The sequence below is a fragment of the Pongo pygmaeus genome, chromosome X (genome assembly GCF_028885625.2).
Source record: "Pongo pygmaeus isolate AG05252 chromosome X, NHGRI_mPonPyg2-v2.0_pri, whole genome shotgun sequence".
Taxonomy (NCBI): Eukaryota; Metazoa; Chordata; class Mammalia; order Primates; family Hominidae; genus Pongo; species Pongo pygmaeus.
Window position 1 is genome coordinate 104,386,334 of NC_072396.2, and position 24,359 is coordinate 104,410,692.

The 24,359-nt window shown below is 39.7% G+C and overlaps 1 protein-coding gene across 4 annotated transcripts in view; it reads right to left on the minus strand.

Annotated features, from left to right (window-relative positions):
- The window catches only part of PCDH19 (protocadherin 19), a 125,519-nt gene that overhangs the window by 60,232 nt on the left and 40,928 nt on the right, over window positions 1-24,359 (minus strand). For all 4 annotated transcript variants that reach the window (XM_054472796.2, XM_054472795.2, XM_054472797.2 and 1 more), the window contains one exon: window positions 5,398-5,456. In XM_054472796.2, the coding sequence (XP_054328771.1) occupies window positions 5,398-5,456 (59 nt within the window). The remainder of the gene's footprint in view (window positions 1-5,397; window positions 5,457-24,359) is intronic.

Genomic DNA, 24,359 nt, shown 5'->3' on the forward strand with positions numbered 1-24,359 from the left:
TTTATAGGATTGGTATAGAAAATTTATATTTAAAGAATACTTCTATATCTTCTGTAAACAATAGTCACACACTATTATGTTAATTTCTTCTAACATTAAAGAACAGAAAATAATAGTTCTCCTGTCAAATGGCCATCCTTCCTTTAATGAATAATTAAAACTATATCACTTGATGTACTTACCGCTTTGTCTTGACTTCTTAAAAACTTCAACATAAATGTAATGTTTAATTGCACTCAGTTACCTCCCTGGATGCCAGGGAGGTCTACCTTACTTCTCCTAATTGGTTTTGGATCTGCCTTTTAAAAATTTGATCATCTTTTTCATAGGCATCTGAGTGTTACAAACAACCTCAGAGATTTTGCTTTTGAAATAGAAATGGTGGAAATAATAAAACAGTGAAGGATTAGCTACTAGGATGTAAGGGACTGGTAGTGTGAGCACAAGAAGTTGTGTAGTCTCAGAATAAAAAGCAAGGTATAACAACTCCCCCAAACCTTGGAATAGTTAACTCATTTAAAGATTAGTTTGCCCATCTGACAAACTAAGCACCACTTACACTGATCTTAAAAGAGCATTTAGTGGTTTAATGAATGGATTTGTGTAAGGCAGTTTAAGACGCAGTGAGCAAGATGCCACAAATTGTAAAATAGCCTGGTAAATGGCTACTCACCCAAAACAAATAACAATTTATGCCAGGCATAAAAAATGCTGATTTCACTTGTTTTATTACCTGCATGCCTCTTGGGAGATGAAGGACTTGTAAAACAACTTTTGTGGGACAATAAATTAGGGGTTCCTGTTTCCAATGATATTGTAAATGTCCATGTTTCTATTACTGCTCTGGTGGCCAACAGAAAGACAGATATGTTTGAAAACACCTAGAACAGGGTTCTGCACAGAAGAATTACTCAGCAGATGCATGACGAATGAACATCACACAAATTCTGACCCATATTTACCATCTGAAATATTAGAACTCTTTTCCAAAAGACATAAGACTCAGAATGGAAACAGGTTATATCTTACTAGTAGGTGATACCACATACCCAGGGAATGAATGATATCTGAGGCTAAGAATGAGCAAGGAGTGAGAATGAAGATTATTATAACTGTATTTAAGTAATACAAGGAAAATCCTAGAGTGGTTTCTGGACCACCTGTATCACAATCACCTTGGGAACCTGTTACAACTGGAGGTTCTCTAGGGATGGAGCTAGCATACCTGCATTTAACAAGCCTTCCAAGTGTTTCCAATGCACATTAAAATCCAGAAATCACTGGCTTAAAGAGAAATCTAGTGCTAGTCTTTAATAGAAAAATGCTAAGGTTTTCTTCCATTTCTCTCATGCATTCATTCAATAAACATGTACCAAGCATTTATTATATACAAGGCACCATACGAGGTGCTGGAAAAACCCCAGGACAATTTGGGTGGAAAAAGAAAGCATTGTGCATGATTTAGGGAGCCAAAGCTCCTAATCCTTTCCACACTGAGTCAGTGCTTTGTTCATTTCCTATTTCATTTTCTTTGGGCCACAGCCTTATGCCCTGCTTGATATTGTTCCCAAAGCACTGTAGGAGTGGATATCAGACAGTAGCCCACAAAACAGGCATGAGGAAAGAGTGCTGCAGCAGCGGCAAAGTACCACTGCTGGCTTTCCTTGCTCTGAGAAGACGGCAAGAAACAGAGCAGGAAAGAAGTCCATTCAGAAGAAACTCTGCACTGCCATGATTTGTTAATTTGGGGCCCTCACATAAGCCTCCTTGGGTACACCTGCAGGTTGCAAGTGACATTCTGGAAAAAAAAAAACTACAGAAATATAATGCTAGATTCCTTGGTGCATACAATTATGGGGAGCCTGCCATATCACTCCCTTTTCCCACGGTTGAGATCCTTCTCAACCTTGATTTGTGCCTATGAGAACCCCCTTGCCCTCTGGCTTTCTGTTGGGTTTAGCCAAAGGAAGACACCAGCAGGAGATCAGAGCAGAGGAGGACAGTGATATCAGGATATTGATTGTCTCTGCTCCCTTCCTCCAGGGTCACTTCATGATGACTGGATCCCTTGGCCAACCAGAAGTCACTGTTACTCTCAAGTCAATGTTCCCTACATGCTCTCTTCCCTGGTCCTGTCTGAAGTATTTTTAGCTCCTCCAGTGCCATAATACTGCAGTATCCCTTGAGGTTCACTAACCGTGCCCAAGCCTTTGTAAATGGTCCTCTTTGTAAATAAACTTTCCTCAAGCCATTCCAATGTAGGCGTGCCAACTATTTCATGTAGGAACCCTGACTGATGAAGGAAAGAACCAGAGGTGGACAGTGGTAGCTGCTGTTCAACTACTCAAGGCAGATAGACGTAAAAGAGGAAAAGATGCCTGTATGTAAACAGTCTGGCTAAGATTGCTAACAACTGCTAGAGAATGCCGAAAAGAAGGGTCCAAAAAACATCCTTGGATAAGTAGAAAGTGAATAGAAGAAGAGAACATGGATAGAAAAACAAGTTCATAGCCAGGCACGGTGGCTCACACCTGTAATCTCAGCACTTTGGGAGGCCGAGGTGGGTGGATCATTTGAGGTCAGGAGTTCGAGACCAGCCTGGCTAACATGGCGAAACCCCATCTCTACTAAAAATAAAAAAAAAAATAGCCAGGCACGGTGGCGCATGCCTGTAATCCCAGCTACTCAGGAGGCTGAGGCAGGAAAATCACTTGAACCCGGGAGGTGGAGGTTGCAGTGAGCCGAGATCATGCCACTGCACTCCAGCCTAGGCGACAGAGCAAGACTCTGTCTCAAAAAAAAAAAAAAGAAAGAAAGAAAGAAAGAAAAAGAAGTTCTCAAAGTTAACCTGAAATTGTACTGGCATTCAGAGAAACAAGGACTTGATAGTAAAATTAAAACTGATCATCAGATTCAGAATTTCCTGGCCAAGAGCGTTTACCATGCATGTAAATGGATCTTCAAGAAACCACATACAGCAAAACCCCTTTCAAACATTGTTGTGAGCTATTTGAACAGGCTTTGCATGACTTTATCACCTGGTATTAGCCACTACTCTCAACATTTTCCACACATTTTACATTTAACACAGTTGGTCCCCAAACAGCATAGCACACAAGATTCCCTGTATCTTTCTAGGTATTATGCTCCGTCTAAACTCAATTGACCACACAAATTCAAGGCCTTCAGAGTTTCCCAAAGCTCTCACGGCTCTGTAAACAGAACCCTGGCAAAAATGCATGTGTCCCTGAGTTTTCAGATGTTTCCTCTTCATCAAGGTGGTCCCTGGTTTTATAAAAAAAAAAAAAAAAAAAAAAAAAAAAAGCTATCTTTGATTTCATGCAAAATCAGGAGACTTTTTCACCAAGAGCCCATTAAGTCTAGGTTGTGCCTTTTGTGTGTATGTGTCTATAAACAAAAAACATATAAAGTAATTAACCAAAATCAGAGGTTCCCAGTAAATCTCAACGCTGCTGTGGAAATACATGTATCCCCAAAGATAAATGTTTAAACATAAGTTTTTATCTATCAGTCTACCTTGTAAATTGGATAGTCAGGACTGACGTAAGATGCAAGGGTCCCTGGGAGTCTTAGCTTTCTTCCAGGCTGTGACAATCAGACTCATATTATCAGGTTTTTTATTTTATTTATTTATTTTTCTTTTTGGTAGAGATGGTGGGGGGTGGGAGTGGGGGGTTGCACTATTTTGTCCAGGCTGGTCTCCAACTCCTGGCCTCAAGCAATTCTTCACCATCAGCTTCTCAAAGCATCGGGATTACAGGCATGAGCCACTGTGCCCAGCATCATGTTATCTGTTTAACCTGGCTATAGAATTCCCAGGTACCCTGAGTTAGCCCAAGGGACCTGTGAGGGTAAGGCAAGTCACTGTTTTTATCAAAGTTTTAAAATGGAGCTTTGAAAATAACAATCCAGAAGCAGAAACAAAGCAGGTTTCTGCTACAAAGGCACTCTAATCAGTGCACATAAGAGGGTTATTTTTTTCCTTCTAAAACAAATTAGTCAGATAACTTTGAATTCCTCACCTTTTGCTTTTATTCTGTGACCCAGGAAAATATTCTAAATGGATTCTTCCCAACCCCTCAAAAAAAATTCTCAACTGTGCTTTCACTGATAATACAAGGGCTACCCATTTTCAGACAACTAATGATCATCACTTAAGGTCACAAGCAATTCCAGACCAATACAGATAAACTTAGCATGTTTTAGGGGTTACTGAAGCCTCATGAAATAAATTAGACATGAATGCAAGTTACTTGAAGCTTGTTTATTCCTTGAATTCTACTCTTCTGGTGATGTAAACTTATGGGATTAGAGCCAGTAAAATAATACAATTTGCAAGTCTTCTCTGCTACAGCTCTAACATACCCTGCTGGCCCCTCTGTTTCTGTTTCATTTCTATTATTTTTACAAATATACTCAGAGTTCAATTTTAGCTGCAGAATAACCACTGGACCATTTAAGTGATATTTACATGAAACAGCAATACAGGCATCATTTGAAAGGTCAGGACTGGTCTTTCTGTGCAAGAAGTTCTCTTCTTTGCTCAGTTTCCACCTTTTAGACAGCTTCCCAAACCCCTTGTCCTTCTCCCATTGGGTGCAGCCCACTGCACCAGACGGGATCTTTCTTGGCAGTATTCAGCTCTTTACTCACATCCATTATGGTTCCTTGGATACCACATTATGATCAACCAATCACATAAATCTCAACTTTGAATGTTTCCTCTGAAACACTTCTAAATATTTTAAGAAGAATCAGGCAAATTTCTTTTTCTCTCTCATCTAGAAAGGAAAGGATTAGCTTCTCTGTCATTAAAATATCCTTAAAATGATTTCAAAGTTGTTGAAATAGCATCAATCTCAAAACTCATGGGAAGTTCTACATGAAAAACATTTTTAAGGCTTTCCTTTATTTAAAGTGAAGAGCAACAAGAATTTTGGTATCAACATGATTGTGAAAGTTTTCTATTGTATATTTCTAATATCACATTAGAAATATTAGAAATAATATTAAAAATTAGAAATGATATTAGAGATATTAGAAATAGTGAATATTGTAATATCAGATTTCTGTCACTAGATAAAACTATATTTTAATATAATTCCAATTTTACTTTTAATTTTGAGTGTTTATAGGTACATTTTCATACCAAGAAATGTAAAATGTCAACAGCGATTACCTTTGGTCGATGAAATTACCAGTGATGTTTATTTACTTTTTTATGCTTTTCTCAATTTTCCAAACTTTCTACAATAAGTAGGTTAGACATTCATTTGAAAATCCCCCAAAAAAATACGGTTTAAAAATTTTAATCTGTTTTGCTTTTTAATGTTAAATCAAGCTTAGTTGTAGCAATAAGCAAGCAAACTAACATACCTCTTGATTAAATGGGCTCGGCTATTCACGTAGTTGGAGTCAAAAGAATAGTTTTCAGTCTGCAATGAGAAGAAAAAATTTAAAAGGTTACATAGATGATTCATAAGTAGATTTCAAACTGTCCTACTTAGAAGGAATTTTTCTTCTGGGTCAAGAAGCAGTGAGTGAATTGGAACCCAAGGCCACAGTGCAGCAGCAGCCTCTGCCTCCTTCAGGCCCTAGGGACTCCGTGGAGGCAGCAGCTCCCTGCTGCAGACCAGGGCGGCCTTGGCACAAACATTCCCTAGAATATGACTGGCTACTGACCATGCAACCACTTACTGAGAAGAGACAACGTGACCTACAATCCTTACAGAAACTAATTGCTTCCCATTCCCCAGTAGAGACAATTCTATGCCCATCAAATTGACTGGAAGTTCAAAGGTATTTTTATTAGTAGTAGATAATTAACATGTTAAAATATTTATTCCAAAGATATGGAAATGCAGGCAAGGTAATCCCCCACTGTGGATTTAAACTCTGCACTTCCCTTTGTTTCAAGACATTTGCTCAGCACTGGTTATGCAGGAAGGCCTTTGTTTTATCACAGATATAAAGGCAAACAAATATTATGCCTAAAACACGGTGAAGGGCAGTCCACAGGGGGTGCCAAAGTCTTTCATGTGAAACATGAAGTTTGTAAGCAAATCCCTGTCTCAGCTCCTATCATTAGAGCACCACTGTTTAATCTGGTTACAGCAGACTGCTGGAGCAATGGCTTTATAAAAGCAAATGCAGAATACCTGCCAGATGAAAGAGATGGAAAAACAGCTTATGATCACCCAGAGGTTGGGAGAACTAGAGGGGAAAAGCCTTAGCAGGGTGAAATCCAGAGAAAAGTCGACACTAAAGTAACTGAATGTCCTAGTAAAGTGGATCTCACCCCCAGCACTAAAGTACCACTCTTCTTGAACCACTGTATGATCTAGAAGCTACCCAAACACATCTCCCCCACCCTCTTGCCATCCCACTAGAAATCTCCACTGTTCCCACCATTCCTTAGGAGCCTTCTGAAATTACTTCAACTGGTAGTGTTTGGAAAAGGAAACACAATTTCTGTCTAGCAAACAAAAGAGCAGATTCCTCTCAGACCTCTACCTGTCAGATAATAACTGTGCTAGGCTCCTAGATGCAGCCCTTGCTTCCAAGGAGCTCACAGTTTGATGGAGAAGAAAACAGAACAGGCAATAGCAGATCCAGCTACCACATGGGCACCAAACAGCCAGCAGTCAGAGTACAGACCCCAAGTGCCTACAATAGGTAGGAAGCGGGATGGTGAATGTGTGAGAGAGAGGAGGAGACAGTACTTAAAAGGAAACTAAACCCCAACATTGCCCTGCACTTACTCAGGTATGTTCATGTGCCCACCCATGCCCCTCATTTGAAGATGGACTGTGTAATAGCTACTCACACTGCTTTTATCTAGAAGTTTATCTCCCCTTTTTAATGTAAACTCAAGCAATTTTTAATGCTATTGGAAGCATGGGTTGGGAGATTAAAAATCAAAAGGGTCAGTTCATTTCTGGTTTCTTCATAGAGAGTGAATGCTGAAATTGTCACAAACAGGAATAGGAGGCAAACTTGGAAGCTGTGTTGGGAATACAATCCAAGTATTTGCTGGAAGAAGTTTATCCAACAGTCAGTCAACCAACAAACACTCTTTGAGTTAATTCGTTGCACCAATGTAACAGGTAAAAATGATGTGGTTAAATGTGTTCATCTATGATATTCAGTACAATATATAATTTAACAAGTGGGAAGTTCACTACCCCACAAAAATTATGCTACCCTGTTGATGTGGTTTGGACCTGTGTCCCCACCCAAATCTCATGTTGAATTATAATCCCCAATGTTGGAGGTAGGGCCTGGTGGGAAGTGATTTGATCATGGTGGCGGTTTCTCATGAATGGTTTAGCACCATCCCTCTTGGTACTGTCCTCTCGATAGTGAATGAGTTCTTATCACATCTGGTTATTTAAAAGTGTGTAGTCCTTCCTCCCCATCTCTCTCTCTCTTGCTGCTCTGGCCATGTGATGTGCCTACTCCCCCTTAACCTTCCACCATGATTGTAAGTTTCCTTAGGCCTCGCCAGAAGCTAAGCAGATGTCAGCATCATGCCTCCTGTACAGTCTGCAGGACCATGGGCCAATTAAACCACTTTTCTTTATGAAATTACCCAGTCTCAGGTATTTCTTTAGGGCAACATAACAATAGACTAATACATCTGTTAAAACCAGAATTGATTAAGCACTCAGCAGTTCAAATATTCATTTCACTCTGCGATCTTGGGCAAATTACTTAATCCTTGCATGCCTCAGTTTCCCTCTCTGTAAAATAGGGATAATAGAACATGAATCCAAAGGAGAATTTCAGCTGCATTTATCAGACCCATGACAGGAATGGTGGGAATCCTGATCCCCTGCTTTATACAGAACCTGCAACTAACTCCAAGTAGGATCAGGAATTTGACCTCATTCAGGCAATAAAATAGTGGCACATGCATGTTCCATCTCATCTTTCAAACTAAATCATTTTTTCAAGAAGATTAGTAAAGAGACAAAAATACAAAAAGGAAATCTAGAGGATACTGGCTTTGCAAGAAAAGGATATGCAGCAACCCAAGCTACTGTATTTAAAGAATCTGTCTTTACTGTCTTTAAAGAAGACGGTTCTCAAGTAGAAAATTTTCCATATCTTTGCAAATGAAGGCACGGAACCTGTGTGCACTCTGCATCAAATATGAAGCTCCATGGAGACCTGACCTCCAGGCATGGTGCCAGAGCCACATGTTCAGACAAAGAAGCAATACCATGCACATTGTATCACTAATGAAAATACTACTTCTTGGACCTAAGCCATAATACATCTCATCATGAGGATTCCCACTCCCAGGCACTGAGTTGAGAAGAGACAAGTCTCGAGGACTTGTTTGTAATTACCTTAACAATTCTTCCCCCAAATACAGGCCAGTTAACCCCAGGCAGATGTGCCAGGCATGATCTGCTACTGTAAAGAGGAGAATATCATAGAAGCTTACAACCTTCCTATCTTTTGTCCTCCTTTTTTAACTCCAAAGGAATAAACCACCCATTCTTGTGGGTCCTGACCTTCAAATGAAAATATATCATTCCCCCAAATCAGCACGAACCATCATGGGCAGATGTCTCATGCTGCATCCTAATGCAATTAGTAGCGCTAGTCAATGTGGCACGTTCCTAGAACCGATTTTCCCAGAATGGATGGGGCTATGCTGATTCACCCATTGTCTTGTGCCTTTGTAATCCGTCTCAGGTCTCTTTGTGAGGCAGTTGGGTTACAGTTATGGGAAAAATCTATGCAGCAGAATTATTCTAATTGGATAGAATACACTATTCTGGCCTCATTAGTACTACATTCCAAACAACTGAGTTAACTGGCCATAGATGGGCTATTATATTATGGGTCTATGTATACTGACATCAAGTGTTCTAGCTCATACTGATTCGAGGTGTATGCCCAAACCCAACTCCTGTGCACTGAGAGAGTATATCTTTTCACACCTCTGGTGGAGCAAAGGATGAGACTCAGATCACCAGATCATCCTGAAGAAGGAAATATTTTCTTTTTCTTTTTTTTAATTTTTATTTTTTTTATTATACTAAGTTTTAGGGTACATGTGCACAATGTGCAGGTTAGTTACATATGTATACATGTGCCATGCTGGTGCGCTGCACCCATTAACTCGCCATTTAGCATTAGGTATATCTCCTAATGCTATCCCTTCCCCCTCCCCCTACCCCACAACAGTCCCCAGAGTGTGATGTTCCCCTTCCTGTGTCCATGTGTTCTCATTGTTCAATTCCCATCTATGAGTGAGAGCATGCGGTATTTGGTTTTCTGTCCTTGCGATAGTTTACTGAGAATGATGATTTCCAATTTCATCCATGTCCCTGCAAAGGACATGAACTCATCATTTTTTATGGCTGCATAGTACTCCATGGTGTATATGTGCCACATTTTCTTAATCCAGTCTATCATTGTTGGACATTTGGGTTGGTTCCAAGTCTTTGCTATTGTGAATAGAGCCGCAATAAACATACGTGTGCATGTGTCTTTATAGCAGCTAAGAAATATTTTCTTAATGAATAGTTTTTATGTCTTAAGCCAGTGGTTCTCAGCCCTAACTAACTACACATGAGAATCATCTCAGAATCTTCTTCTTGTAAAACATAAAAAATAAAAATACTGTCACCAAGGACCCACTCCAAGAGATTCTGAGGTAATTAGCCTGGAATTGGACCCAGGCACTGGGTGATTTTTTTAAAAAGCTTTCCAGGAAATTTTAGTGTACCTCCAGGGTGGCAAATAACTGTCTTGAGCAAAGGACTGGCCACAGGCTCTGACCTAATGTGCTGCATTTTCTAAAGCAAGCCCAGCTGTTTAGAAGATGTCATTTCTTTTGTCAGATTACCTGCCAAGGTCATCTCAATATAGGATAAAGAACCACAGAAGTAATACATTCTTTAAGATATAATACATGAGCTTTTTTTTTTTTTTTTTTGCATGAATGTATTGGCTCCTAGTTAGCCTTATTTAATCAAAATTTGCTTGACATTATTCCAATACCTTCTCTAAGTATGCTAAATGGCAAACAACATGAAACATTTGAGAGAGGAAATTTTCTCTAAATGTCACATTAATTTCACTAGGAAATGTCCCCATTTCTAATGAGACAGCCAGGTTAACACAAGAACACAGCAAAGAGATAAGAACAACATTTGCTTTGGAAAAACCTAATTGTGACATTAAAAAAATGGGCCTAGAGCAAACTTTTTTATTTCGTCTCAGTGGTAAGTAAGAGTCACTTTCTTATTATTTAGTATATTTATCACAAAATCTTTTTCTAATTTGAATTCTTTATCCTTGGGTATAACACTGAAAGCAGGTGTCTCACTTGACCTAGGTTTAATAAAATTTTGATTTTTAAAAATTCTCAAAGAATAAATAATTCTAGACAGCTCAGTTTTCCAGATAGCTTAGGGTGTTCTCCTTTAAGAACTAAAACTTTGATTTAAAATCCTAACCATCTGCCTTGTTTCTGAAACATATCACAAAGTTGCCCTCCTTAAAATAGGGTATAAAAAACATAATTTAACCACTTATTTGTTACTTAGGAGCATCTTTATAAACGTAAATTATTACCCACGCAGGTTTTGCCTGTATACTCAACGACCCCAAACTGCTGTGGTTTTTTTCTTGTCTTTAATTTTTAACATAGGATCGTCACCGACCTTCTATCAAACACAGTGTTTTTAACTTTTCAGTGCTGTTGGTATATCAAAAGTAGCTTTTCTTCCATTTCAAGTTTGACACTTTTACTCTACTGTGTTCTTGGAAACTATACAATTATATTTGTGTCTAGAAAAAAAGAGTTGTAATGTTCTGCATAGACAGCTGAGATGTTGCGCTCCTAAGGGGGAAATTACATGATCTTTAATATAGGGACTTTTGTGCAATGTTTGGTTTTCGTTGTTTGTTTCTGTGTTTGTCTGTTAGCTGCTTGGGAGCTTTCTTTGCTTACTACTTGCTGTTCTCAGGTCCCTTTTGGATATAGGAGGATTCTAGTAAGACGTTTGGGTGGGGGATATGTTATTACATTTCTACGTTACTAAGTCTGGCATATCAGAAGTCAAATACTTCCACTTTGTCAGGCCCCCAAGGTACCAGAGAATGCCCTACTTTAATTGTCATTTTGCATTACTTTTACAGTTCACTGAATCGTGCCCTAGTCTCTAGAAGAGTGACTGCAGCTCTCTCAGCACCACATTTATCAGCAGAGAGACTTCAACCCTAAGGAAAAAGAAGCCCAATAAATGCAGATATCCAGGACTAGACTCTTTGCCCAGTGGCACAAATCCCAGGTCACTATACCAAGCAAAAAAAAAAAAGGTTGCAGACGTTGGGATTAAAACTGAGGTTACTCAAATCTTTAGATTTTCATTTGAAAATGAACGATACTTTTAAGTTACACTTTTAAAGTCCCATCAAGCTGAAAAGCATTATAACTGTAATTTGCTACCTAATTTTTTAAAGTTTTTAAGTCTTAAGTCATTTTAGCAATCAAAACAGGAAAACTGGAATCCCATATCAGATACACAACAAAGTGATTATAAAATGCTGCTTCTTTTTTCAACTGCTGACTTCCAATAATGATAATTGTGCCTATTGATCCATAATGAAAAGACCCATAACCTTTCCTAAAGCTGGTTGCTGTTTTAGATGTTCAAATGGCCATCTCCTCACAAAGATGGCTTTTGGAAATGAGATAATAAATAGTTTTTGCCTACTTTCTACCCCCAACACATAAAAATGAATATGTAAATTCTGTATAAAAATAAAGCTGACATGCCTCCAGCTAGAATGTATATTCAAAGACTCATCCATCCAGACAGCAGCAACTGAAGCAGGAATTAGTGAAGGTGGAATAAAAGGCACCATCCCCAGCTGCCAACATTACAAAGTTCATATTTGCCCTGAACTAGAAAACATGCTAGGTAAACTCCTACTAACCACTTATTGTCAGTTGTATGCTCCCCACACACCCCAGCCCTAATTCATTCTCTCTCTCTCTCTCTCACACACACACACACACTCACACGCACACACACAAACACACACAGTTTGACTACAGAAAGCAATGTGGTGTAGTGGGGACAGCTGGATCCTCTCCCTAGGATTGTCATTAACTTACAGATGACCTTGGATGAATCACGTTAACCCTCTTGAGGCCTTAATTTATCTTTCTTTAAAATGAGGAGAATAACCAAAAGGACTCCATGTTGCCTTCAAGCTCCACAATTCTAGGCTTCTAAAACAAAGTGATTCTTAATTTATTCATTTATCTATCCAGTAAGCATGAACCAAACCCTGGGAGTTAAAAAAAAAAATAGCCTGCACCTTCAAGGAGCTCACAAACTAATGGATCTTTTACCAGAGATGATCAAAATGTCAGATATTCAGGTAAATACACATACACAGACTGGCACCTATGTACCTGCAGATACAGGCATATACTTGTATGCAGGCTACTGGAGTGCAACTTGGAGAATTACACTGCTACTCTGTAGAACTAAATAACACCCTAATGACTCAATGGCTGTAGGTGACTCACATGGGAGAATCTGGCCCTCATATGTGTCATATGTACATAACCCACATCATAAAAGGCAAGAAACCTCCCTATCCTATCAAATAGGTTATACAATTCATAACGTTCTTAGAAATAGCCCATATATCTGTCCTTTTGGCTCCATTTCCACAGCCTTCATCACCTTGTGCCATTGTTTTCTCACCTGCATTTGTTCTACCTCATTCTGCAAAATGCTGTTTGGATAATCTTCCTCACCCACTATTTTCATCACATCACTTCTCTTTTCAAGACCTTACAGTAGCTCCTTGTTGCAATTAACATTAAATCTAAATGAAGTCCTTAGCTAAGCAGTCATCTAACACAAGCCATCTAATTTCCCTCATTTCTAATATATCTCCATCACTGATCATCCCACATTCCTTAGCATTTTCTCAGCACTTTGTATACAGACTGTACAATGTAATTATGCATTTCCTTAGGTTCTATGATTATTTAACGTGTAGTGTGTCAGTTCCTCTCTCAACGGGACTGGAAGCTCCCTTTTGAGGTCCCTGTGCCATCTGCCACAATGCTAAACATTTAGCATGTGTTCATATAATGCATCAATGAATGATCAGAGAAGAGATGGAAGGGATTAAGAATGAGGCTACTTATCACAATTAAGGCAGGTGACCAAGTTTATTAGGCCAAGGTGGTTCTACTTCTTCAGAAAGCATCCACTCTGCACACTGCCTTCTGTAGTTACAATTTGTTCACTGTTATCATTCCCAACTACTACCTTATAAATACACAATAGCCTATATATAACTGAAAGGGATAAGATGACGCAGTTAGGTGCTTTCTGCCCATCTAACTCCATCAGTCCTGCCACATCTCTGGGAATGGTGGTGACAACATATGATAGTGTTCCCAAACCCAATTTGATAACGTTTCTGTGAGAAGACGAGGGCTCACCAGAATGTAGACCTCTGAGTCACAGATGGACAGTGTGGCAGCTACTTTTCTACAGGTGGTAAACAACTCTAGCATCCCAGTGACTGTCAGGACAAGGCTATCAATGAGAAACACAGGCCATGTGGTTAACATTCAACAAATTAAATTGAAAGAATTCCCCTCCTAGCAGCCTCTCATCATCATTCCTATTGTTGCACCGGCACCATTGATGTGGTCACCCTACCTAGAGGTGGCAAAGATGGCTTAGGGAAAGCACTTTTCTTTGCTCTCATCTTTGGGTCAAAGTTATGCCTTTAGAAGAGCAACCCAGTTGTGAATTTCACTACAGAGGCCTCCTTGAGAAACCTAGCAGCTGTCTGCAGTAAACCATACAATTCAAAGCCTGCTGAAAGACGAGCTTAAACATCATGCCATAAAACAAATACAGGCTTCTGAATAAGGCCCTCGACCCTTTTCTAAGTCCTTTGTGGGGCATAGTGCACTCTGAAACAGTATCTGCTTATAGAAAGCTCTCTGGAACCAGTTAATGCCTATTACATGTACAAATGCAGAATCAACAATATCTCAGTATGAGTAAGAGTACCTCAAGAGCAAATAAAATGAAAAATTCAGTCATGTAAGTCAAACTATTTAATCCCATGTAAACAGAACTTAATGGAGAACCAAATAGCTCTCAACCACATTTGCCAGTGGAACAAATTCTGGAGTCCAATCACTCTACCAAACATGTAACTACAACACATTAAAGCTATTTTGCAGGCACAGAGTGCCTTTCATCCCCAAATATCAAAGCACTTTACAAGCAAGTGCCAACTGTTATTTCCCCTTTAAAGAGCCATGAAAACAAACACACAGCTTAAGTGCTACAACCACATTAAGTACTAACTCAGCTAGAGCATGCTGCAACAAGGACAATAAGAGAAACCCCAGGAGCACCATTCCTGGTATTTTCTGCTACCGGGATAGGAAGCAATCAGAAAACAGTAACATCAGGGAAGTGATTAGCCTGCTTCCTACCTATGTTTCTCTGAGTGATTTCCCTGACTAATTCCAGTGAAAGGGTCAGGGGACTATAGTCCAGCAGTCAGACAAAGGAAAAACTTGGCACACACTAACTGGAAATCATTCTCCAGACCTAGCTGGAGGGCCTAGTCACAGAGCCCAAGGGATCCAGAAATGAGCCACTTTGTTCCCTGAAACCTTGGTGACCATTTTGGTTGCCCTTTAAAGGCACTGGCAACCATTGTTAGAAGGTGACCTAAGATGTAAGATTAACAGTCATGATGGTGGTTTCAATTTTAGAAGCTATGATTTGGTAAAGCTGGTCAAACTGACGATAAGAAACCCATATAAGATCTCCCACAAGAGGGTTGGGCATTGTGGCTCATGCCTGTAACTCCAATGACTTGGAAGACTGAGGTGGGAGGATCGCTTAAGGCCAGGAGTTCAAGACCAGCCTGGGCAACATAGCGAGAGCCCATCTCTAATAAAGAAATAAATATACACATATATACATATACATAATACATATACATACATGTACACACATATGAAAGTGTGTGTGTGTGTGTGTGTGTGTAATCTCCCACAAGCAATGGGATCCAGGAACCCACAGTATGAGCTCTCCTGGATCCAGCCTACCTTTGAGCCCTTCTGGCTCAGAGAAGGACTAGCACCCTCAGAACCTGAGCTGGTCCATTCCTTTCTGCTAAATTCTATTATATCAGTGCCTCAGTTCTCTGCCACTTACCAGCTACAGAGCCCTGACTGCCTGCAGAGTGTGCAGAGTACAATTTCTATTGAGTAAGCTTTGTCAGCTGAAAAGACTTTCAAAATATTTAGAGAGAAAGCAGCGGGTGGCCTTGTGCCTTTGGGCCAAAACAACACCCCCAAATTCTGTTCCAACCCCAATCCCATTATTTATATTATGTGCCACTAAAAACCCAGTTGCCTCTACAAGCTTATTTAAGACTGAAGGAGCAACAGCCTTTGGCATATCATTCTAAATTCATTTCCCTTGTACCAGCTTGTTGCTCAAGCCGGTAAAATGTGATCATGCTGACAAAAAACAATCAAGTGATAGACCATCTTGGAAACAGTGAATGCATTAGCTTCTAATATTGATGTTTTCTAATTAGATACAATACAATAGATCATTTTCTTGTTTGTGATCAATGAAACCTGCCATAGTTCTCTTTTGTCGCAGATATTTTGATTACTGCCTTGGCAAACAGAGGGGTGTCTCAGTACACTGAAATGAGTAGAGTCAACGATATGTACACACAGCATTCACTTATATTTACTGTCACAAAAATATAAACAGATTATTTATTTCTGACCTTTAAGTACTCATTTCAGATTTAATGAGGCACAATAAACATTTCTCAAACTCAGATTCCATGGTTGCTTAACACTGGCAGCCCTCTAATTATGACTGTAGTAAATAAAGGGCATTTGGCTCTGTTGAAATTATTAGGCACAGAAGGAAACCCACAGGAGCCTCCAGTTTCTAGCAACTTAAACAAGCATTGCAGCAAATCAGCGTTGGAGGCAAGATAGAGCTTATACTTTGGCATCACTTCATAAACCATAACTGAGAAGCAATAAGAAGATGACTCAAAAAATAATAATAGAAATGTTTTCTCATTCTCTAAAATACCCCACCTGTCCTTCTCCCAAATCCTCACAGTGCTTCTCATTTTATTTGGGAAGCGGGATGAGGAGGGATGAAGGTGGGTTAGAATTTGATCTGATTTAAAATAGAGATTAACCAAAAGGCTACTATAATCTGACATGAGAGTGCTGGCAACCATGCACAGAAAGCCATAATTACACTTCACAAAGTGGCTAATATTATCAGCATCTTGAAACTGCCAGAGTATTAGAAATCTGTAATGCAGTTATGCAAGGCACCAACAGAACAATTACTAAAGCACCTTGTATTTCTATGAAATCTTTTATCACAAAGACTTCCAGAATGTCTAACTGCCTATTATAAAAAGGGTTCATTTCTCCCCACAGCTGAAACACAATAGTCATTTTGCACCAGTAATGGTAAGCATAAAAGATTGCAAAAGAGAGAAAAACTACTAAACCTTAGAAAAACCATAAAGAAGAATGTTTTTAGATAGGGAGAAAACAGACACCCAAGTTCATAACTGGGGCTGAAGGTAGCTACATTTTCTCAGATCTCATGGCACAAAATTGAAGAATTTTCCTTCCCATTCAGCCAGCAAGACTTTCATGAGGTGCTGAATGACCGTAATGGAGCAGATGCTTCCTGTTAATAAGAATTAGCATTTGAAAATGGACGCAATACAAAAAAAAAAACTTGCCTTTTCTTTTTCTCAAAGCCTTTTAAACAACATTAACTATTTAATCCCTCTGCTGCCTTTATGAACTAAATAAATATTATTAACCCCGTTAATGGCATTACAGAAGAGGTCAAGAGACTTGCCCTCTACTACACAGAAGCATCTAGCATCTGCAACTAGAATTTGAGAGTCTTCCTGCCAGGTCCTGTGCTCACACCACTAGGCCACACCTCATTAGGATTCTGGAAAATGCAGTGAAATCAAAGTAAATAGAACTGGCTGACTAGGTGTACTATTTGGGAGAAAAAAAAATACACTAGCCTGCTTAAACACGACAGGTTCAAAGGCAGTGAACACAACCAGAGCAATTTCCTCCTGCAGGAAGATTAAGAAATGAAATAATGAGGGGAACACCTCACTCTACCTCTACCATCAGACTCCCAGCAGCAAAAATCAGGACGAATTTTAAACTTAACTGTCAAAAAACAAAAGTTAACACTGTCAGAAACAATGCTGTACTGTGTCAGACAGCATACTCCTCAACCAGTGTGGTTGATGTCTCCTTTCCTTTCCCCACATTGTTCTCAGCTTCCTCCCTCCACAGCTCTCTCGGTCAATTTTTCAAATATGTTTAGAGACCTCTTTCTTCTTTCTCTCTTATGTACACACCTTTCTCTCGAAGGAAGCTGGTACACCCTTTCCTCATCCTGGTCGGCTCAATACCTGTGTCTATTTGATAGCAAAGAAACACTTTTGTGGGGGCTAAACCAGTAGAAACAGGTGTGGGCAGTCATTTCTTAACTGTGTGTGTGTGTGTGTGTGTGTGTGTGTGTGTGTGTCTATATGTAGTTATATATGCGTATATTATATATAATTTTTGTGAGGGAAACAATGATGTACCTTTGTGTATAGGTATTTTTAAATGTTGGTTCCTGGTAGATCCAGCTTCATTTAGGGTCAAAAGTTACTCTGGGCCGGGCGCGGTGGCTCACGTCTGTAATCCCAGCACTTTGGGAGGCCGAGGCGGGCAGATCACGAGGTCAGTTGATCGAGACCATCCTGGCTAATACAGTGAAACCCCGTCTCTACTAAAAATACAAAAAAAAATTAGCCGGGCGTGGTGGCGGGCGCTGTGGTCCCAGCTACTCGGGAGTCTGAGGCAGGAGAATGGCGTGAATCCGGGAGGCAGGGCTTGCAGTGAGCCAAGATCGCGCCACTGCACTCCAGCCTGGGAGACAGAGCGAGACTCCAATTCAAAAAAAAAAAAAAAAAAAAAAAAAAAGTTACTCTGGTGATTGTTTCTTGCAGATGGTTATAAGCTTCATAAAAAAGCACATAAGAAAAAAATGTAAAAGAAAAATCCTACAAAGCCTCCAATCACAGAGCCTTCAAGATGAAAACAGAAAAAGTTCTTACTAGCTGTGTGCCCTTGCAGACATCATGGAGCCTCTCTGACTCTTGATTTCCTAATCTATAAAATGGAAATAATATCGGCCAGGTGCGGTGGCTCACGCCTGTAATCCTAGCACTTTGGGAGGCTGAGGCAGATGGATCACCTGACGTCAGGAGTTCGAGACCAGCCTGCCCAATGTGGCAAAACCCTGTCTCTACTAAAAATACAAAAAATTAGCCAGGTGTAGTGGCGCATGCCTGTAATCCCAGCTACGCGGGAGGCTGAGGCAGGAGAATAGCTTGAACCCGGGAGGCACAGGTTGCAGTAAGCCAAGATCACGCCACTGCACTCCAGCCTGGGCAACAAGAGCGAAACTCCATCTCAAAAAAAAAAAAAAAAAATGGAAATAATATCTGTCCCAAATACCTTCTAGGGGATTTTTTTTTTTTTTAGGACCAAATGTGCAAGCACTTTCCAAAGCTGTGAATCACCAGACAAATGGCAAGTCTTCTTATCAGGTCGTAAACTTGATTTCTTCTGAATATTTGTTTCTATGTCCAACTAAACTCCCACTGAATATTGTGAATAGTTTTCTTTCTGAGGTTTCCTACTAGGATATTTCATCTCAGTCTCCCTTTATCTATGCTATCAGAAAAAGAATAATGTGGTGAAGAGTTGTGTTTTCGGCATGGCAAGTTTTATATATATATATATGGGCATATAATATATATTCTGTACATGATAAATATATTATATAAGAAATATATTTTATATTTTAATTTTATATTTTATATTATATATTTATCTTATATTTATTTTATTTATATATATAAAATAAATATATTATGTACCCAACTTCTCTAATTGCTGATTCAATAGGAATACAAGGAGCCCCATCTACCACAGCAGACACTTTAGGTAGAATGTGTGTGTGTGTGTGTGTGTGTGTGTGTGTGTGTGTGAGAGAGAGAGAGAGAGAGAGGGAGAGGGAGAGAGAAAGAGAGCTAAAACTCAGCTTAAAGAGAGTTGAAATGACCTCACACCATCTGAAATTACGTGAAAAGCAAGATTTCAGACATTTTAAAAGCTTTTATAAACTAGTTTTCTTTGACCCATTTTCTTCCTTCATCATGATTGAACCGTCACAGAGTATCCTTTCTTTACAGCAGGGTTGGGGGAGGGGAGTGGGGGAACCTCATGCCATGGTTGAGTAACACACATTAGCATGCATAACTCAGAGCTGTCGGCTGGAAAGGAGCCATTCAAGGGCTAGTGCAGTATTTGGATAGGAAAACAGGGTTAAAGGACAGGGGCAAATTGACCAGAGCTTTCTATGATCCAACTCAGCACCTCCTTGGAGCCTGACTGTGGGCTCACACTACCAGTCCTCAGAGGTGTGCTGTCCAATAGCATAGACATTAGCTACATGTAGCTAGTTAAATTTAAATTCACAAAATTTAAATTAAATTAAAATTTTAATTTTTCAATCATAGTAGCCACATTCCAAGTGCTCAGTAACCACATGTGGCTAGCATGTCCTGGACGGCGCAGACATAGAACATTTCCATCATCACAGAAAGTTCTACTGGACAGCAGTACCTTAGAGAGAAACTGGAGGCTTGTCACCCAGGATTCGCCAGTTCTGAAACGTTACCTAAGGAAATATAAGGAATATATTTACCTCTATCACATCACCTAACACATTGTGTTGCTTAGTTATATCTCACGCCCACTAGGTTGGAGAACTCCTTAAGGGCAAGAACCACACCTTTAGTATTAGTATCTTCAGTGCTTGTCACTGTTCCTGGCACTGGCTAAATGCTCACTCACTGTTGGTTAACTGATTAACAGCTGATAGGAATCTCTCACCTGTCTCTTTCATAGATTGAATCAGAAATGCAAAGTTTGCAAAGCTCTTTTAAGAAAGGCTGCTGTGCTTCCTAGACTTGTCTTTCTTTCAACATTTCCCAAGAACTTAGTAGAAAAAACTGGCTTTAAGTCAAAAACAAACTAACGTTGTTTCCCCATCCCTCTATTCCCATTCCATTGAAATGCCAATGTGTAATATACATAATATTGAACATGATATAATCCACACCTTCAAAGACAATGTTTCACAATCTAGCACAATGAGAAACACCTGTAGAACTGTGTATCTCAATGGCCCAATTTTAAAAATTATTTTCTCAAATAACACCTTGCATTAATATAGCAATTGTTTTTTTACAGAGCCTTGACCTATGCTCCCTTCTAATAACCACAACAGTCTGAAGATGTATATAGGCAAAATACTCCTTTCCCCTTTTAACAGATGGAAAAACTGAGGCCCAAAAGTTTCTGAATCCATGATCATAGCCAATTACTGGCAGAGTCAGAGCAAGAACCTAAGACTCCTTCTTTCCAAACCAGGGGACCTTCCACCCAGTCTAAATTTATAAACAGTAGAAAATGGAAGCCCAACTGGCTCACTTACTGCTTTTGCTTTCAATCTATAGTCCCTTTTGAGATCTATCCTTCATAAATTAAAAAAATATATTTTTATGCAATATTAATTATTTCTTCAGGTCATGGTAGAGCCTACAGTACCTTTATTGCCAAATGTAGTCATTTGCAAAGGTTCTTGAAATCATTACTGCAACCTGACAATGCTATGCTGTCCACTGAAAGCTTTGAAAAACTGAAAAATTCCCCTTTGGGCTCATGAACAATCACAGAATATATACTCATAAAGCATTAAAATTCAATATGACCTTAGAGTTCATCTAATCTATGATCTCTCTTGCACACGCACACACACAAACGTGTGCGTGCACACACACAATATTTTGAAGATAAGGAAGTGGGCCCAGAGAAACTTACAACCACCCCCAAAGCAACGCAGCTGGTTATTGGAAACTCAGGCATGGATTCAGAACTGAGCTCTTCTGACATTCTCTCTACTTGCCCAGCTCCTTCTTGTTAGTTCTCTTAAGAAATCCTGGAAGAATAAAACCTAATACTCAAAGTCTTGTCAACTAAATTTCTCATGGGAGGAAAAAAGTGAAATTTAGTGTAAATTATGTTTGTAGATCACTTCTTCTCAATACCCTATCATTAAGAAAAGTAATTGTTCCTAGGGATACTGTAGAAAGAGGATGTATGATCCACCCAAGGAAACAGACTGCCTTTAGCTGAGTGATCCAGAGAACATTGAATGATAAAGCTCTGTGAAATATGGCCTCATTCTAGCAAACGACTTGCTTTGTTGCCACTTAAATTGCTCATCTATAATTGCTAGAGATAAACTGCAATCAAAATACAGTATCTTCTATTAGTTTTGCCCACTGGGGATTGTTTGATCATAGTGAAATTATCTAAAAGGTAAATTTTCTCATTTTTACTGCCTCAGTGGAAAGAAACTCTCTGGCATTAGACCACCAAGGGGAGCTGGAATGATGACAAGTATTGCTCCCTGGTGAAGGGAGCATTTTTCCTCTCTAAATAGTACTGAGCAACTAACTCTAACCTTCTGCCTTTGCAACTAACACCTAAGTAGAAAAGGGAAAATCTGTTCTGCTCACTTCTTAAAAGCATCCATTTCAGGCTTACTTGCTTTCCCGTGTTGGAGTCATACCTTTGCAGTTCAGATTTCAGTAATTCATATTTGGTGAGCATTCGGATAGAGCTAGGCTGCTGTATCTATTTTTATAAAGGTTTACTGGGCAAATTGTGGTATAAACAAGGTTACAAGGAAAATGTTTAAACTAACGAGAATAAATTGTTTTTAAGCACTTTAGAAGCAATTTACAAACAATAAGTATGTTAATTGCACATCATTCTTATTTATTCATTAAAACAAGTCCAAAGACTTCTACTTGGCAAAACTTCCTGGCACAGACTTTATTAGTCTACTTCTTCTCATTCTATGAACTTGAAAGTAATAAAATTGCATTTCTTTTCTATCAGTAATTCTGACTGCCCTACCCCCAAATAAGTCTCAATCAGACTTGACTATGCCATATAAAGCATGAGTAAAATGAAAAGCCATCAGCCCCGGGTCAAAAGACAAAAAAGTCACTGAAGATCCTGCATTATGTTTAAGACTTCTCTTTGCACAAGGTGCAGGCAACCAGTAATGAAAAGGGGTAGACGGAATCGATGAGAAGGGTAGAAGAAAAAGGCAAAAACAGATTATTCAGAGGCTTCCCCACAATTGAAAAGATTTGCCTCATGCTCCCTAGCTGTCCTTGACTGACTGTTGCAGAACAAATGACAGCTTGTACAGCTCAGGGCTGAAATAATTTAATTCAGTTCAACAAATACTGTTAAGACTATGTGTCAGGCCCCATGGGAGATGCTAGGGATCTGGAGATTAACCCGATTCCACTCCTGCCCTCAAGGAGTTCACATTTCTAGTGCTGGGGATAGTTAAATGGAGAGACAATTATAATGCAGGGTTGTAAGTGCTACCATAGTGGTATCTCAGTCTATTTGTGCTACTATAACAAAATACCTGAGACTAGGAAATTTATAAAGAAACGAAATTTATTTATCACAGTTCTGGAGGCTGGGAAGTCCAAGATCAAGGTATCAATAGATTTGGTGTCTGATGAGAGCTGCTCTCTGCTTCCGAGATGGTACCTTGTTGCTGTATCTTTCTCTGGACGGGAGGAACACTGTGTCCTCACAAGGCAGAAGATGGAAGTACAAAAAGGTGCTGGTTGGTTCCCGGGAGCCATTTTGCAGGGCCAATAATTCCATTCATAAGGGTGGAACCCTCATGACTTAATCACCTCTTAAAGGCTCCACCTTTTAATACTATCACATTGGGTCTTAAGTCCCCAACATATAAATTTACGGGGAACACCAACATTTAGGCCATAGCAAGTGGTATATACAGTGTGCCATGGGAGCACAGAGGAGAGAGCAACAGAGAAGAAAGCCTCCATGGGTAACACATGCCATCAGAAGTGCCCTCAGACTATATGATCTAAAGGGGACAGACCTAGGGAAAATATTTGGTTTGGGGGAAGAGTTTGCTTCTCTCTAGCTGTGATTCTGGATTTTGCAAGCTACGTATAAATGTCAGGGGAGAGAGAAAGACAGAACATAAGCCATGCTTAATAAAATCAAGCAACTTCTCTACAGCCACAAATCCAGCTGGATTTGGGTTGGCTCTTCCGTAAAGTTTGGAAGATGAGTTACATTCCATACAAGTGCTAGAAAAATCAATATCCGAAGGCGTAGCTAATTAAACCACAGAGACTTATTTTTTGAGCCAGTAAAGGTTTTCTCCAGTGGTCAGATGTTCATGAATTTCAAATTCTTTTTGCAGACTTTGCATAAAGATGAATCCTGAGACAAGTCGACCCTAGCTTGGATAGCCTCTGAAAACTGGCTCTACTCCCCTTGTCAAGGATAGGAAAGGCAGACTGAGCTCTTTCCTGAAGCAGCCTGTAGGTGGAGACCTTCACTTTCCTGAGCAGGTCAGTCCCACTCTCTGTCAGCCCTATGAATAGAGAATACACCATAAAACTTCCACACTTGGTGGGGAGCAGAGAGAGCTTTCCTTTCACCATTTATGGACTTTAAGGATGTGGATTTTATGCTTGTTTTCTTCCTCTCCTGATTGCTTGACACTGTGCCTTTTCTCCAAAAGAAGCTGAAAAGTTACTGGGTCACCCTTCTCCCTTCCAGGAGCTGCTGGACCCTGAGTCCCTTCCTGTCTCTCACCAAATAACTGTGTGCCATCCCTAGAGGCCTGACCCCATTCAGTGCCCAAAAGAGGAAGAAGGTCGCAAGAAGAAACAAGAGAAATCTTGGGTCGCTCAGAAACATGGTCTCTACTCTGAGAACGATGTTTCTGTGTCTTCTCTTCCTGGATAAGAGGGCCTGAAGGACTCTGAGGCCAGAGTCTTTCTGTCCACCACAGGCCTTAAGCCAACAATGTACACATTGTGTTGCTGTGCAAACAGGGATTACTTTTATCTCTTCCCCCCAAAGTTTCCTCTGCTGTGCTTTGGAAAAGTAAATCAATAAGGCATGAGAAGATAGAGAATTAATAAATAAAGGTATGAATGACCTCTCCTTAGGTGTTCTAAAAAGAATAAGGTGGTCAACCATATTATAAAATTTGCCTTTTGAAATTTTATTT